The 17,783-nt window shown below is 38.5% G+C and overlaps 1 protein-coding gene across 1 annotated transcript in view; it reads left to right on the top strand.

Moving 5' to 3' along the window:
- Positions 1-17,783, top strand: part of COL19A1 (collagen type XIX alpha 1 chain) — a 201,151-nt gene that overhangs the window by 84,400 nt on the left and 98,968 nt on the right. Inside the window, exon 12 of the mRNA XM_059829068.1 lies at positions 9,795-9,848. Coding sequence (XP_059685051.1) covers positions 9,795-9,848 — 54 coding nt within the window. The remainder of the gene's footprint in view (positions 1-9,794; positions 9,849-17,783) is intronic.

Here is a 17,783-nt window from a genome sequence, read left to right as displayed (position 1 = left end):
CTTGAGTTCATGAAAACCGATTAAAGCTACTCCAAGGTAAGTTTGGAATACCTCCAACAAAATACGTATAGTGTGAACATCTAGTACTCTCCATCATTTGCTCTGTAGGTCCTCTTCTGTTGTGCCGCACTGTTTGCTAATGTAGACATACCTAGAAAATACTTACTTTGAAGAAGACCTGACATAGCAGGCACACAAGTCAATGGTATTAAGGCTGTAATCAAAGATCTGCACAAAAGTTAAAGAATGGTAAATTGTACAGAAGTATGTGTCTAATGTAGTTAACCCAATCAGCAGCTTTATGCTGCTAGTTTGTACAGGACACTCATTGGCATCTTTGCGTATTCTCAAATTTTAGCTGCAGAAACCAAAGAAGCTAGGTTAGAAGAACAGCTAATTTACAACAGAAGTTCAGAGTTCCTGTGACAGTAAGTGGAGACTTGAGTTGTCTTAGATTTCTACAGGGAGCATATCATTGATTTTCCTGGTATGGTGAGTCCAATATATATTGTGCACAGATAAAGAAAGTTTTGCCTTGTACCCTTTTAATGAGCTTTAGGTACTTCTTGAAGGCCAGTGTTAACTTAAACTTGGTTCTGTTGTCACAGAACCACAGCTCACGTTTCCTAGGATGCCCTTTCTGAAGATGTTTCCGTCCTTTCAGTAGGCTGCAGAACATTCTCTCACCTATTTATTCTAGACCCATTGAATTTTAACACTTCACTGCACAGTGGTCCAGCTAGAACAGAAATATGACAATTGTTTTCATGCACAGTACCTTATGGGCTGGTTGTGTGGACAGTTGCCAGAGAAGTGGGAGCTGTGGATTTTGATCCTCTCGAAAAGAGAGAAAACTTCCTGCATTAAATCTATAATTACGAAGTTTTATGCGGAAGGCAGCCATTTCCTACTTTTCTAGCTGTGTTTTGAACTGGCCTTAGTGAAGTCTAAGCAAGGTGTGCTTATTTTGAACACAGATCAAGCCTCCTCCTCAGATAAATATCCATCAGAAGACTGAACACATCATGCCTTTAGATTGTACCAGGGTCCATGAGAGCTTTACTGAAACACCAGTTTCCTGGTCTAGAGTATGCATTTCTATGACCTTAATAAACTACTTACTGTAGTCTAAAATAACAGAGGTAAATGATACTGCTATCTGTATGGGCCTGATGAACACAGTTAATAGTCACAGCTACAGAAAATGCCATTATTTCGGTTGTTGTGTGATAGAAATAGAGCTGGAGGTGCAGCCTTTGCAGAAAAGGCGTAGCAGTCTATCAGCTTGCGCAAACACTTAACGTTACTTTAACCATCTGCAGAACATCTTTTAGGGTCTAAATAACAATAGCAATAGCCTGCCAAAACCATGAAAGCATGGGTGTCTAAAAAAGACTACATTCTGTGAAAGCAATACTATTTGTCAGCTGCTGACAAGAACAGGTTGGGTTTAGGTTGCCTTGGAAGATCAGCCTTGAAAAGAAACTAGTTTATTCCTCCTATGGAAAAATCTTCATTCAACGCTAACACTAAGCCAGTATAAACAGAAACCTCCCCACTAAAAGGCAGATAGAATTTTAAACAATTGAAGCTGGAAGTCAAATCCATTGGTAGTATTTACTTAAGAAAGGAAAAAATAATGTGATCATTAAATGAGACAGCTTTTTTCTTTTTAAGTTTTAATCTATTGTTAGATATGCAAGGTACTTAAATTCAAAATTATTGTGGAGTCTGGCGCTGGAAACTTAGAGCCAATATGATGAACAGAGTTCTAGCGATGGCATTTCTAACGGGCGGGTGAGAGCAGGATGAGGGAGCATTTGTGAAAATAGTGTGATCAAGTCCAGATGAAAGTGGTGGTTCTGTACATAGCTGGAAAAGATTATGTCTGTGGTTTGGATGTGGTTTCTATCTTAAAGGCTCACTTCAAGATTATTTGAGTTCGTGGTGACCAATAGAATCAGTGTTTTTTCAGTGACAAAAGAGGAAGCTTTCTCAAGGAAAAAGTGTTGAAAGAAACATTTGAAACTAATTCATATGGTTAGATATCAACAAGAAGGTACTGGAAAGTTAAGGTGTTCACTTAGACAGGAGGCAAGTCTGGAGTAGAAGTGTAAATGAAGACTCATGGAAATGATTGTTGATTTTATATTCACAGATGAGATTAGCCAGAGACACTGTAGAAGGAGAGGAAAACTGGACCATGAATGTACCCGGTATAGCCTTTTCATGGGAAGTTGCATGTATGCGCTGTCTGACTGAATTCATGAGTCTTTATAGTTTGGAAAGCCTTTTGCGTTTGGATTATGAGGAAAGGTATAGCACAATAAATTATGTGCAATACACCAATTTTTAAAATGAAGGGATATTCCATTCATTATTATTCATTGTGGGTTTTTTAGCGTCTTTAAAATATATGCTATGATTTCTTTCTGTAAATGAAATTCTTGAAATAAACATCATATTGAATTTTTTAGGAAACTTTGACTTACTTTAGAAGGCTATTTATATCCACTAAAGCCTCTGCACATAAATACAAGTAGCATTTGCAAATGAAAAAAAAAAAGTGAAAAGGTGATGGCAGGATGAGCCATGGCAGAATAGCATACAGAGCTATCCTGTTTGCAGATCACAACATCTAAATTTCATGTGGCAAAAAGCAAAGCCAGTGTGAGCATCTTAAGCCTGAATACAGGTGTTTTGGGGATTTATTATTGAATAACAAAGCTAAATGTTAGATTGTGGTTAGTCTTGTATAAATTGTAGCAAGCAGGAGTTATCCAAAATCTCAGTATTTTTTCTTCTTGTGCTGGCTAACATCTGTTACCCAAAAGGATGAAGTTGTGTCATTATGTTTCTTTTACTGTAACACGTCTCTTCGATGAGAATGTATGTTATGTACTAGTCTACATAGATTTTTTTTTTTGTCTGCTTATCACAGTATCATTTAATGCCTTTTAGTATTTCATTAATGATCTCAACTGCTAGCTCTGGTCGGCATCAGGGAGCGTTAGGCAGTCTTTTAGATTTCCACAAGATAGGGTTACACTGAAGATAAGGACCAAGATGAGATTCAGAGATCTGTAAGGAACACATTAGGAGATCAGAGGATTGTTCACTTGTGTTTTCAGTAACGCGTTGCTGGTAGCCTTGCTGTGCCATTTTCTAGATGTGAAATAGTAGAATTTCAGTTTTCTGAAGGCTTAGTCCTCAAGTATATGATAGTTCTGTATGCTATGTAAGAAAAGATTTCAATAAGGCAGTAACTGAGGACACTTTATTGCTTGCCGGCGTGCCATGGAATTGACAGACTATTTTAGAAATCAGTGTTAGTGAATGTTGCAGTGTGAGAGTTTAGCTTTCATGAAGAATGTAAAAGTATGCCTAAACTACATGATTTGATCGAATGTGGATACAGTCCTTCAATCTATTCTGTTCTTCAGAATATGTTTATCTGTCCATTCCTGTTTCCTCTGTGTTACTTGGTTTGATTTTTATTTTGCTGTTCTTTATCTCTGAACTGATACTATTCAATCACTGCACTTGGTGATAATGGCATGGTGACAGCGCCAACAGCTCAGTCATGTTGTTATCCTGTATATTGCTGGCATTTGAATCAATGTTTGTCTGTCTTTCAATGCCTTCATGAAAAAAGAGGTTTTATTTATAAAATGAGAGAATTTTGACTCCTTAAGATATGTGCCTCCTGCAAACACTGTAATCATTACTCAGCAAGGACATCATCCTAGGAGAAGCTAAAACTATTTTAACGTGCGACTTTGTCACATTTTCCAGGAGTGAGCAATCATAGCAGAACCAAGGAGCAGTGTAGAGGAAACGTTATCCTGGAAGAGTGTACAGGGTTATATCTGACTCACCCGCATAAAGACAGACATACGATGAAGTATCATCAAGTCTGTCTAGAGCATTCTCAAGCAAAACCTACAGTTAAGGCAATTTCATTCTATTCTTAGATAGATTGTTACAGTACTTCTCTGCCTTTTTAACCCCAATTTCCCCCCCCAAACCTAAATCCTTTTTGCTACAAATTAAACCCATTATTTGTAGTATTATTATGGAAAAATTATTGTCCCATTTATAGCATTCTTTCCCATATTTCAGATTCATCAGCGTGTCCTATGTTCACTCTTTCCTCCCAACTTTGTTTTTCAAACTTTCTATCATTCTGGTTTGGAGAAGAGCAGATACCTAAAAGTTGACAAAGTTCCATGAAAAATATGGTGCCCTGAACTAGACGCTGTTTTTCACTGTTCTCATCAGTGGCAAGTAAACCAGAATAATTGTTTCTTCAATTTGCATTTGGCTCATCCCAGAATGGAGTCTGACCTTCTGAAAATAGCTTTGTGTTACAGACTCCTGCTCACTATGTGATCCACGATAATCCCCAGATCCTTTTCTGTAGTAGTGCTACGGGGATTATTCTTTGCTTGTTATTTGTGCATTTAATTTCTCCATCTGGAGAGCACTACACTGTAACATTTATTGGGCTTGACATTTTTAATCAGTGTTCTGATTGATTGAGGGCATTTTGCATTTTAAGGTTTTTCTGTGAAGAATAAAAATGGATGGCTGCCTCATTCCTGCTGACAGGAAGAGGCAATTCATCAGTGCAGTTTTGGAGCCATGGGCTGGCCTGGCTTGAGATCATTCTGTGCCTAAGATTTTGGACTCAGCTGAGGTGGTGGTTTGCCTTTATATAGCCTCTCTGGGTTAGAAATGCTTAGAGCTTGCTTAGAAAAGCTTTGCGTGACACTAAGCGGTAGTTAGCCAGTGTGAACGTCTTCAGTATTGCTCGGTCTGTGTAAGTGAAGCAGGAAGGAAAGATCTTTCTCCTGACGTGTCATCCGGCTTGGTCAGGCATGACACCTGTTGTCTGAGGCTCTTTCACAAGACGGCGATAGCGCAGTTTGGAATCAGAAGCTTTTTGATCACAGTTTCTTGATAAGTCTATCTACTGAGCTCTCTGAACTGCTAGTGCCTATGAAGCTTTGGGATCACCTGCATTCTTGCTGTGTTTAAGTATCCTAAATAGGTGGGCTTAGGAAGACACAGGCTTCATGGTGACATCCTTCCAGGTCATCACTGTTTATTTTAGTTTACTACAAATAGGAGTGTATCTCTGCAATGCTTTATGCTGTCTCTTTCTAACCCTGCTTAGGTAATAGTCTTATATGATACAAGGTTACAGCCTGTTTGGAAATAAGCTTCTTGTGCCACTCTTTCGTTTCCTTGCGTAGTTCCTGCCAGTCTGAACTAAGAGACAAGACCATTAGTCTGCCTTGATTTCCACTCCTTTTAAATGGTGTAGCGTCTCAGCAGTCCTGAGGTGCTTCACCCTGAGTATTGCCACTTTCCTGAAGCATACTATCCCGCATTCTGCAGAAGGGTTACAGTTCAGTCAATAAGAATGTTATTGGGATGGAGCCTTTCACAACCCCAACTCTCCAGACGTCTCTCAGAAAAACAGGAAGAGCCATAGGGGTTTTTTTGAACTGAAGATGCTGATTTTTAAAATTCGTAACTTATTTAGGAAAAATCAATAAGCATTACTATAAGCTGGGTTCAGTTTAAAAGAAGCTATGGAGAAGTGAGTCACCGAATCATTAAGGTTGGAAAAGACCTGTAAGATCATCAAGTCCAACCATCAACTAACACCACCATGCCCGCTAAACCACGTCCCGCAGTGCCATGTCTACACGTTCCTTGAACACCTCCAGGGATGGTGACTCCACCACCTCCCTGGGCAGTTTATTCCAGTGTCTCACCACTCTCAGTAAAGAAATTTTTCCTAATATCCAGTCTGAACCTCCCCTGGCGCAACTTGAGGCCATTTCCTCTTGTCCTGTCACTCGTCACTTGGGAGAAGAGACCAACACCCACCTCTCTACAACCTCGTTTCAGGTACTTGTAGGGAGCGATAAGGTCTCCCCTCAGCCTCCTCTTCTCCAGACTGAACAACCCCAGTTCCCTCAGCCGCTCCTCATCAGACTTGTGCTCCAGACCCCTCACCAGCTTCGTCGCCCTTCTCTGGACACGCTCCAGCACCTCAATGTCGTTCTGGTAGTGAAGGGCCCAAAAACTGAACACAGTATTCGAGGTGCGGCCTCACCAGGGCCAAGTACAGGGGCACGATCACCTCCCTGCTCCTGCTGGCCACACTATTTCTGATACAGGCCAGGATGCCGTTGGCCTTCTTGGCCACCTGGGCACACTGCTGGCTCATATTCATCAGGCTGTCAATCAATACCCCCAGGTCCTTTTCTGCGGGGCAGCTTTCCAGCCACTCTTCCCCAAGCCTGTAGCGTTGCATGGGGTTGTTGTGACCCAAGTGCAGGACCCGGCACTTGGCCTTGTTGAACCGCATACAATTGGCCTCGGCCCATCCATCCAGCCTGTCCAAATGGTCGCAAGAAAAGACAATTCACATAGAGCATTCTGCTGAGTCAGAGCTGTAGCAAAACACAGAAGAGTATTTTCAAAAAAACAACAAGCCATAACTATTTTAAAGATACGTAGGGTAAAATCATGGCGTTTCAGAGGTTAAAAATTACAAGGTATCCTCACTGAGTTAGTGATACAGTATAGTTTGCGTACTTTGGAGAGTATTTCAGCTATTGTTAACTACAGTACTTTAAAATGCTTGGCACGAAGGATATCATGAATTCCTGATTAGTATCATTAACAGGGTAGCGCTGCAAAAAAACCTTTACCTTTTTAAGTAAATTTTTAGGTATGAATGCCTTTTATTTCCAAATACATTATTTTGCCTTTGTAATCAGGAGGAAATAGTATGCAGGGAAAATGAGACAGCCTTAATGTGGACAAGTGAGGTGAAGCTGGTACTCTCATCTTGCAGAGGCCATGCATGAACCCCTGGCTCTAATTAAAAAATGTTACCACTGAATTCAGTGTATCTGCTATTACACACAGCAGACTGAATCCCTCCCAGTGTTTTTTCTGGAGCAACCCCATCAGCTTGTTCCATTGGGGTGACTGAAAGCAGAATGTACCCAAAGAAATACAAATAATTCAGTGTTATGTTGGATTAGTTTTAACTAATAAACAAGGCATGGCACTTCCAGAGTTTTGTCATCCTGTTTTTGCGATAAATAGTCTTAATTGTCTCATCTGAATATAGTATAACCAGTCAGGAACATGAGATACAAAACGGCATTAACGCATTTTGGTCTCTTTTTTGTTAATCTGTGAGGTAAGCCACAATGTTGATTGTTAACAGCCTCCTCTACACTGCAGAGTGGCTTCAGTGATTCTGCAAATTGGCTAGATTTGAAGTTGTTAATTATGCAGTATAGTGTGCTCCGTAAAGGCAGAAATGAGCGTGACTTGGCTCAGTTCTCATGAGCATAAATTGTAAAAATTGGACCTCTGTTTGATTTGAATTCTGGCTTCACAGAGGATACAGGCATTCCATATGACAGGCTTGGCGAGGACAAATCATTTACTCCATTAAAAAATCAGAATAGGTTCATAGTAAAATTGCATGGGCAGAAAGCCCATGGCTCTTGGGACTCTGCAGAGGTCTGAGGCTCATTAACAGGGGGTGCTTTTTATAATTTTGTCTAAGAAACTGACAAACATCTTAAATCCACATATCTTGTAAATCATAAGGAAGGGAGTTCTTCTTTCTTGTCTGCATTCACCAGCCACACTTGTATGTGTCTAGAACTGCCCACCAGCATTTTAAAGTTACCGTCTGCCTGCTGTAGAAGAAAAACACATGCTGCTCATCTAACGTCAAGGCAAATGATGACTGAGGGTGAGGGAAGGGTCATCTGTTGGCTTAGGCTCTCTGTTTAGGTTTTTATGTAAATGTAGATGTTGCATAACAAATTATGACAAGATACATTCCACCTATACATCAAGGAATTTCTGGGATGCTACTACTTCTGAAGCAAATCTGTACATGTTTATATCATTTTCTCTTAAAGTATGAAAGCAGATAAATCATAGAAGAAAAAACAGTTCCATAAATTGGAATGATTTTTAAATCTTTAGAAATATATTTGGATAAGGGAATATTATGTTAAATACATGACTGTACCTTTTTAGGTGTTGCAAGATTGTAGCAGTGTAACTGATACTAGTTGAAAGATCCTAAAACCAGTATTAAATGTCCAGTGTGTCCCAGTGATGAAAAGTAAAATGTCATTTTTGCAGTTTCTTCTGAAAGTTTAAATGAGCTATTTAAAAAAGAATAGTAAGTTTGGGACTTCAACTGTTATTTTTTTAAACTGACGGTGAAAGAAAATTGCTATCTCAACCAATGCCTTAATCTATAGAACAAAAAGGACTTTATAGTTTATACATGCTAAAATAACCGGTGTTAAATTCCAGTAACTGTTTGGTGCCATTTAAACTTTTGCAGTGAATGCAGAGATATATCTGGTTTAATTTTTTAATTTTTTTTTACAAGAAAGAAAGGCAATACTTGAGGAAAAACCTTAACGGTATGATTCAAGCTAATGCATAGCATTAGGTTTGTTATCAACAAGATATATTAAAATGGCAACAATGAACTAGCAAAGCCATCTTCTGCATGGGATTATTAAATTCACGGTTTGCTGTTGCTAATTTATTAGTAGGCTTCAGTTGTTTGAGAAAGCTCATATAAACTCATTTTGCAAAACTGATTATTAGATGAAATGCCCTCTGTCATTCCCACTGGAGGAGTAGCTCTGAATCAGGGCTGTGTCACAAATGGAGTTAGCTGAATGATCTCAGTTCAATACCATTTACCTAACAGAATTATGAAGATGATGCTGATGTAATGAATAGGTTCTGCTCAGACAAATGTAGTCCCCTGGAGATAATGGGAGTTCCGTGCAGGGCTGTTCATTTTCTTTGGTTGATATGAAGAGCTTGGACTCTAGTAGAGTCAGTCCTCGCGCTTTTATCAGAATTATGTTACTTTTATGATTTGGCAAAGTTCAGTCTAGTGACAGAGATGCAATTACAGAGCTGTTTAGACTTGTTGGTTCTGGAAGACATTCTCCCTTAAATTATGCTTCTTAAGCAGGTGTATTTTGTTCACTTTGATGAAATATGTGTTAACTAGAATAGCATGATACTTAGAGATAATAAAGAACTGAATTCTTTGATGTATCCTACAAAGAATATTGTGTTTTGTAGCCAGTGTTTCATGAGCAAACACAGGAACCAGCCTGTATAGTCGATTCTGAAGGATACTTCCCACCATTTTTTTCTTTTCATTCATAATGTTCATATTTTGAGAACAAAAATTATTTCCATTTTTCAAATGCAATCAGTGAACCATATACCAATAAGAGTCAAAGCCAGATGATAATATTGAGGACAGTTCCATTACTGGATATTTAAAACAAGAATTGTTTATTAAAAAACAGTCTCAGAATGAAAGCAATTAATTTAATGTCAATGTTAAGATTTTCAAAAAGGCAACGGTTCCCAAGTGTAAATTTCTGTTTCACCACCATGGTGTTGGAGCACTGTGAGAACCAAGAATATTTTTCTGTGGTGAGCCTTTATGGATGTTCAGTGGCACTGTGACGTACAGAAAACTGTAGCTCTCAGAGCGCTAGACATTCTTCAGAGGCATTTATTTGGAAAGAATTTCTCTTGGAATGTAAGAAATAGTTTTGCTTGTGCAGCCAGCAATGTATATGTAGTACTTCATATAGAACACACCAGAATCTTAAAATATTTTTCCTGTTAAAAAATGTCATGGGTTTGTATTTGTCTTGTATATATAATAAAATAAATATTCATTCTTTTAGGGTGAAAAAGGAGATAAAGGAGAACCAGGACCAGAGGGCATTCATGGAAGAGAGGTAAACTGAACGATAATGAAACAGTCAAGTTACAAACTTTTGTGAGGATGGTTAGGCAATGAAATTCAGAGTTTATGTAAGGGGAGTGATGGATTTAGAAAATGTGTATGCCTGGAGATTTAACATCCACAAGATGATGGGGCAAGAAAAAGATATGCATTCAGGTGAGATATGAGTTCTAGGGCTTCAGGTTGGACAGGAGGGCTGTGGGTAAGGTTTCATGATATTTCTGCTGATGAGATAAACTGAAACAAGTGTGGGGATTAAAGCAACACAATATAGATGAGAATCATTCCTGGTTGGATAATCTGCTGGAAAAGAGGGCATTTCTGGAGGCAGGGTGAAACTAGGCCTGGAGCCTTGGTTTCTGAAAAGGAAAATAACACAGGCTGTTAGCCATTCCTGGGTGAGCGCCATGGGTCACTCACTGTGCCATGTGGCTCGTGTGACAGAGAATTTGAGTTAAAATTTCACTTTTTGTCTCTGCTAGATTTCACTGCTTACTTAGTTAGTCTGGTCCATATTTGAGGTAAAGCATGAATCTGTGTCTAAAAATACTGGATAATCCTGATCACTGAGTTCTCATTCAAGCTTGAACCTGAGCTAACACGATAGACATACCCAGTAATAAACCTTATTTTTGCCTTATTTATTTTTAAATTTAATTTATTTTTGCAAGATGAGAGGGTAGAAAATCAGAATATTTTTCAATGCAGTACTACAGTGGCCGACCAGCATGATTTTAACAGCAAGATTTAAAAAACAAAAAATCAAGCCAGCAGTTTTCTTTATCCCCCTCGTCTCCTCCTGTCTCCTCCTTGACCTACCTGGGGGTCAATCTGGGTCTAGGTTTTAATGCAGGATACTATTGGCTCTCCAATTGCAAAGCATCGCAGTTGAAGGCAGAGAGCATCTCACAGAGGGATCTGAACCTGACTGTCCAGATTCTGTGGGGAATGACTGGCATTAGGACTGAAATACAGATACAGGATTTAGAAAAACCATTCAGCAAAGCTTTTTTAAGCAACTTTACCAAAAGAGTAAAAGGGTCAGCATTTGACGCAAAAATGTTGTGACAGTCTAGCTGGGTCTACTGAAAATGCAGGAAAACAGACTACATAATTATGACACATTTAATGTCATCTGGCTTTTCTATGCACAGTGTATCCATAAAAATATTTTTCCTATTTTAGGTCATTATAATTTAATGCTAGATAAATCAGGCTATTTTTGACTAATAGTGGATGTTCTCCATATGAAAACATATACTATATACTGAGCTTAAACTACGTTTAGGTATTCAAAGAGGTATTCTCTTGTAGCCTGCCTGTTTATAAAGGTGAACCGTACACTTCTGCCATGCATACATATATGCTGACAGCATGGAAAAAACACATCTGTGTTTCTTTCCATAGCTCTGGGGACATTTCTGTGTTGGTCTTACATGATCTCCTTTACTACATGGGATCTTGTTCCATAAACCTTTTAGGAAGAGTAAGGTATACCAAGTATCTGATGAACTCTAGAACATATTTGACATAGTGGCACTGCGAAAGTGTAAAATATCGAACCTTTATGTTTTGAAATATTTACTGAACTGTTGTAATGTGTCAAGAAATGGTAGATTATCATCATGGGAACTGTCATTAAAATATTTTGGAAGTAAAATTGCACAAGGCAATATAACATACTGTTTGAATTCACACATAATTCCTTTTTAACAACACTTATATAAAATGCTTTGGATTCAGTTATCACTGTGCATGGACATGCCAGTCATTAAGTTTAAATTTAAAGGACTGTGTATCATTGACTCTTGGTTGCTATCAGTGTCTCTCAAACTCATTCCGCATACAGAAATGTAACATCTGATATTTCTGAAATAATCAAGTTAATCTGCTTACATGAATGTAATATCTGCAGTGCTGTATAAAGAAAGCCTGAAAACACTTAAAGCTAGTGCTATCGGCTGCTGGCAGCTGTTGTCTCTGCCTGGGGGAGTGAGGATTTCCGTCCTCACAAGTGAAGAACTTGAAAAAGATGACTGAACATTTTATCTGCACAAATGGTAGAAACATACTTGAATTTATTTTAATCAAAATCAGGAAAGTAGGTGTCACAGAACAGTTTTGCTTGCTGTTACTACTTGTGTTTTCTTAGCTGTACAAGAAGTTCTTGCTAGAATGAAGTAGCATGATAGAGGGGAAGCTAGACCTGCTTTGGAGACTAGGCTTTCTGTAATGATGAATAGATACCTAAAAAGTTTAATTCCCTCATCCCTCACTGGTTGTGCTGACTGGGTCAGTTAATCTCATTGAGAACCAGGTTTGGATGCAGGAACTGTGAATATATTTAACTGCTCTGCACACCTCCCAGTTTATCAATCCAGGAGTCTGAGCCAAGATCTACAATGCCGTATCCCAGTCTGGGACATTATTCAAAATCCATCTGACAAGATGAATACTTACTATAAATACTAGTAAAGTGGTTGCCATTGTTTTTAGCTTCTTAAGGAGTAGTTATAAATAACTTAGTATATGACTAATGTAATCCTCCCATGGTACGTGTTCACACTATATCTGTGAGCAGGTATTTGCCTGTATAATATGAACAGCCAGTTTGCTTGAGTAGTATCTATGTTTTATCCCTTGAGACTTTTTTAGCCACTTGACATTAATAATGCTACCATTTCTATCACTGTAACAAGTGGAGCTTCATCAACACACTGTGTGAAAGAAATCCTGATAAATACAGTTTCTTCTCCATCACACTCATATCCCATATGGAATAAGGACAAATTTGCAATACAAATATCCATGAAACTGTCTGTGGAGTAAGATCTATGTTATATTCATACGCTTGTCAGTTGAACTGAAATGGAAAGAAAGTCTTTATCATTGAAACTTTTAGACTCTTTTTAGAGTCAGGTAATTTTCTTGGTCAGTGGTGCAGGTAGGAAGTGAATACCATGGGATACTACCAATTAATGTTTTGCTAACATAAATTAAATCCTTCAGCGGAAGTAAGTGAAAACAGAAAGTTTTATCTTATCTATCAGCATGTGTCATACATAGCTAGAGGAAGAATAGAGTCTTACTTGTAAATTGTTAAAAAAAAAAAAAGTGTAAAAAAATTCTGGAATTAAAATCTAGTATATCATCTCCACAGCATTAAACCAAGTGATTCACTAATTATTTTTTGGCTTCTGCTGGGAAGGGTGACACCCTAAGTGACTTTTTAAAAACTTTCCTACGGAAAATGTTGTTATTCTTTACATACCTGATGTCGAAGGATGGACCTCTGAAGTTCAGTGAGCAATGAAAAAAATCCCAGGTTTTCAGTGGAAGGATGGAAAACATATCAGACCATTTTATTCTTGTGAAAAAAGATGAACAGAAGTATGAACGTTTTTAAAGGGATCCAATGTCGTTTACCTTCACACCCTCATGGTCTGTGTGTCTAATCTTGAACTCTCTTAGCATTGTAAGGAAATACTTGGATAGGAAGGGAAGAATTCTATTGCTTTAAAGTATGAAATTGGTAGTGATATTTAATTATATCTAGAGTTTGAGGATTCTGTTAGGAACAAAAGTATGAGGAGATAGTAGGCATTGCTCAGGATTCAGATAATTCTAGCAGTGTAGCAATTTGAAGTTTTTGAATGACATTAAAGAGAGAAGAGCGATGGCAATATTTAAAAGTGCATGAGACATAAACTGGAAAATAGTATGTTGTTTGGAGCTTTGAAAATGCTTTGCTAAGTTAGAAAAGTTATCCCAACATACACAGCTTGGTGTTGTACAGCTGACTCCAAAGCTGTTGTTTTAATTTAGATTTTAAGGCTGCTCTGTGGAGAAAGTGTAGTTCTGTTGTTGTACTCGTTAGAGTATTTCCAAGTTTTATTACTCGGTAGAGATTGTTGATTTGATCTATAATAATTTGGTTGCACATTGTTGGGTAGTGTGTTGGATTGTTTACTCTATTTCCAGTACTTTAGATAATATGTGTTGTTCTAAGAGATTTTAACCTTATGTGAGATTGAACCAGATTACTCTAATGCAGGCCAGGGAATTATAAATAATGAATGATATTTTTCCAAACATATCTTCTAGAGTGAAAAACCTGTTCTTCTCAAAAGATTATGCCAGTCTTACACCATTTGCCATTGCCACATGCATGCAGTGCAGTGTAAGCTGCACAAATAGGTGCATTTCCAGTGGGCAACACTTGGCTGCTGCAGGAGCTGCTGGAGCCCTCTGGTTGGGGTCCAGCTGATCTTTGAATTTTTTCTTTGGGAAGAGCACCTGCCTTCAGCTGCCGGTACATTTTACCTGTTTCATCTCCTTTCTATGATGATGTATCAGCACTGTCTGCTGCTCTCTCTCTGTCTGAGAAAATTTTCAGTGTATGATATAGTTTTCTCAGGCCTCAGGGAACCTGCTAGAGCACGTTAAGTCAGAATTCATCAAGTAAAACATTAGGGCACAAAAAGCATGTTTTACTTGGAGGGAACACTTAGCATAACAATTTTCCTAACGTTCCTGAACTCTAGAAGGAGTTTTCTTATTGATAATTTCATGCAAAGCTAACAGTTCAGTTATTTTGGTACTCTTTTACAGACTTCTCTGATCAAATTCATGTCTGTTATTATGGTAAATGTTTTGTTTCAGGGTAAGAGGTCAATGCACTTCTCAGATATTTCCCAGCTGTGGATAAGTAACTGATGGCAGCTGAGAAAAGGCTGTGGGCCCTGCCTTCTAACACTACTGGTGAGGTTTGCGTTGGGGCTGATATCTGTCTCTTAATCTCAGTAGTTTGTCTTCAACGAGCTGTTAAACAGAATCCTGGCTCTGGATGCCCCTGGTCCCTCTGGTTGCCAGTCCATACGGAGACCCTTCAGTCCAGTTGTCCGCTGCCAGGCAGCGTAAGCCTTAGAAACTCTGGCAGCACTGGAAGAGTTTCCCAGTAAGCTTCCTCTCCTTACCCTAGCTTTCTTGAGGTTTCTGTGTTTGCTCCCACATCAGCTCATTGTTAGTCTACTGCTGAAAGTCTTCCTCGAACTTCCCCGGCCTGTCATTCAAATCCCCCTGTTCGGGCTGCAGAGTTTTTATCACAGGCATTGCCAGCTAGTTGGTCTCAGCTGGAGAGGTGCCTGCTCATTAAACCGTAATAAATCTCTTGCGTGGCTTTTAAACCCAGATGAACATCACAGTGTCAAGGTTAAAAGCAACAGAGGTGTCTGCAAGAAAACCTGATTTACAGAAGCAGGCTCCTTTAAATGACAGGATGCTTTCCCCATCTTGTGCAAGCACCAACACATGTTTGCCTTGTAATATAGCCCCAGTAGGTTTTATGGGAGTGCTCACAAAAGGTGTGGACTTGGTTCAAGTTGTTGCCGTCATTTGATGGGCAGGTTAGATGATGCTCCTAGGAGCTAGGATTCTTTTGTAAGGTAGTTCCTGAGACACTAGAGGCATATGGGATGTGATTTCCCAGCACAAGTAGAAAGCCATGAATCCTCTGTTCTCTTCATCTTCTGTCTTTTTTGCTAGCGACGGTAGTAGTACCGGTTTGTGGATCATCGTGTTGACCCAAAAGAATTGGCTTAGGGGAAAATGTTGTTTGGTTCCCTTTTCTCGCAAAATCTTTGACTGTTGATGATGGTCTCCCATGTTGGAATGCCTAACTGCATGAGGGGTCTGGAGCACAAGCCTTATGAGGAGCAGTTGAGAGAGCTGAGGTTGTTCAGTCTGGAGAAGAGGAGGCTGAGGGGAGACCTTATCACTCTCTACAACTACCTGAAAGGGGGTTGTAGCGAGTTGGGTGCTGGTCCCTTCTCCCGAGTGAGACCACTTGATCTTATCCAAGTGACTGAAAACACAGGAAGTGAAAAACTGTTTCGTTTTCTGGTTCTGGTTACACCTGGTACTTCTTTTGAATAAAGTATTCTCAGACTTGGTAAGGAACTTCTTTATCATGTCACTAAGTAAAGTTATTTTTTCTTCACCATGGAACTCCAGAGCACAGCAAACATTGTATGAGATTGTTGCTGGTTTAAAAAAAAGATTCAAATAGAAAAACTGTCACTTTTTATGCCAGTAGTGTTGCGACATCATTAATAAAATCCCCTTGTTTGAAGAATTTGTGAAACCATGGTCCTTTTTAGACCTTTAAAGCATGGTTACTGTTTTTTAATTGTTTTCTTCTAATCCAGCTGGGTTTGTAGACTGGCTAAGACTCCAGAAAACTAATGTCACAGAAAAGGCTGGTTAAATATTTGTCAAAAATAGTGTCAACCAATATGGTAACTTCTCCTTTAAATTCTTTCCACCAGAAGAAATACCATTGTCATCCCCTTCCAAACAAAAAGCCTGCCTCTAGTTTAATCTTTCCCCCATTGGCCCCAATTTTCCTGACTTTACACCCTTATTGATATTTGTGATATACTTGTTCCAGTAATTTCTCTGTTGGTCAGCAATTGTGTTACAGTAATACCTGTCTTACTATATATATATATAAAACATTTCTTATTTCTGCCATTCCTCATGTTGTTATCTTGTTAGCCTTGAGTTGGCCTTATACATGCATATCCTAATGCTTACTTTACGTTTTGGCACCCATAGAAGGACCATAATGTAAGTTTATCCTGACCTGTAAAAAGACCAAACTGTAGTCCTTGCAGAGGGGAAAAAGTACCAGCTGAAGACTGTTCATGAACTCACAAATATGTATTATTATATTGCTCTCAAAAAGCTAGAATTAGATCGGGATAGAATTCAATAATTCATTTACCCTCTGTTATGAGAGCTGCTGGAATTTTTACTCAATTCTTGAATTTCTGGCAAATCTGGTAACAGACTCCTTAGATCAATAGAAATTAGTTGGTGTTTTCAAAACTGACCTCATTCTCTGAAAATATTGCAGAAAATGAGCTTTTCTAATTTAAAGCTTAATCTAAAATCATATAAATTATATCTGTTTAGATAACCACATCCATTTTACTGTAGCATCCTGTTTTGGTCTCTGCCAGAGACAGGATACTGTACTGTACTGCTATAGAAGGGGTTACAGATTTGACTTAGCACAGGAATTCTTACTGCTTATGTCATTTCAGAGACAGTCAGCAGCATCTAAACCTATCAGCAGCTTTAAAAGGGTGGCTGTAGGGAAGAATAGGCATGGTGCAGTACCAGATGTGTTTTTGCAAGCATTCGCTATGTCTGGAACTTATTAAGATAGTAATATTTTTAAAAGATATATAATGTGTAGAAGAACAAGAAGCACTTCTAATGGAATAACCTTTTAAGCTTTTTTTTTTTTTTTTTTTCTGATACTACTTTTCTTTCTTGGAGTTTTAAACTGCAAAGGAAAGCTAATTCAAGTATTTTAAAATAAATACGTTATATAATAACCTTCCTGGGTATTAAAAAATCCTGCTTCAAATACTGTAAGGCTTATTGTCAAATATGTAGTTTCCCCTTGCCCTTTTTATGTGAGATCGACCTCTGTGGTCATCACCTCTGCAGTAGCTGTCAAACTGCATACCTCACCGAGGTGCACTGCAGGAACACTACTAAAAGCTTTAAACATACCAGCTAGGAAAAAATTAGGTATATGGTTTGACAGTGCATGGCTTAGGTTCATTATCTTTCATCTGCAGTTGTCTTTTCTGTTCAGTAGAGATACACAGATAGATAGATAGATATCGTCATCTGTGAGTTGCAGATTTTTTTTTTACCCTTAACTTTTCACTTCTGTAAATATGCAGCCTAAGAGCTAATTCTTAAACTCAAACCTATTGTTCCACTACTGATTTGCTAATATTGATTTTGAACAAAATCCATACAGTTTGCATACCTGAAAAATCCCTAAAATGCCTTTTTAGAATATGGAGTGGTTGTGTTTTATGCAGTCTTTGAGAAGTAGGTGAAAAGT

Source organism: Gavia stellata, chromosome 2 (assembly GCF_030936135.1).
Source record: "Gavia stellata isolate bGavSte3 chromosome 2, bGavSte3.hap2, whole genome shotgun sequence".
Taxonomy (NCBI): Eukaryota; Metazoa; Chordata; class Aves; order Gaviiformes; family Gaviidae; genus Gavia; species Gavia stellata.
This window is presented reverse-complemented; position numbering and strand designations above follow the sequence as displayed.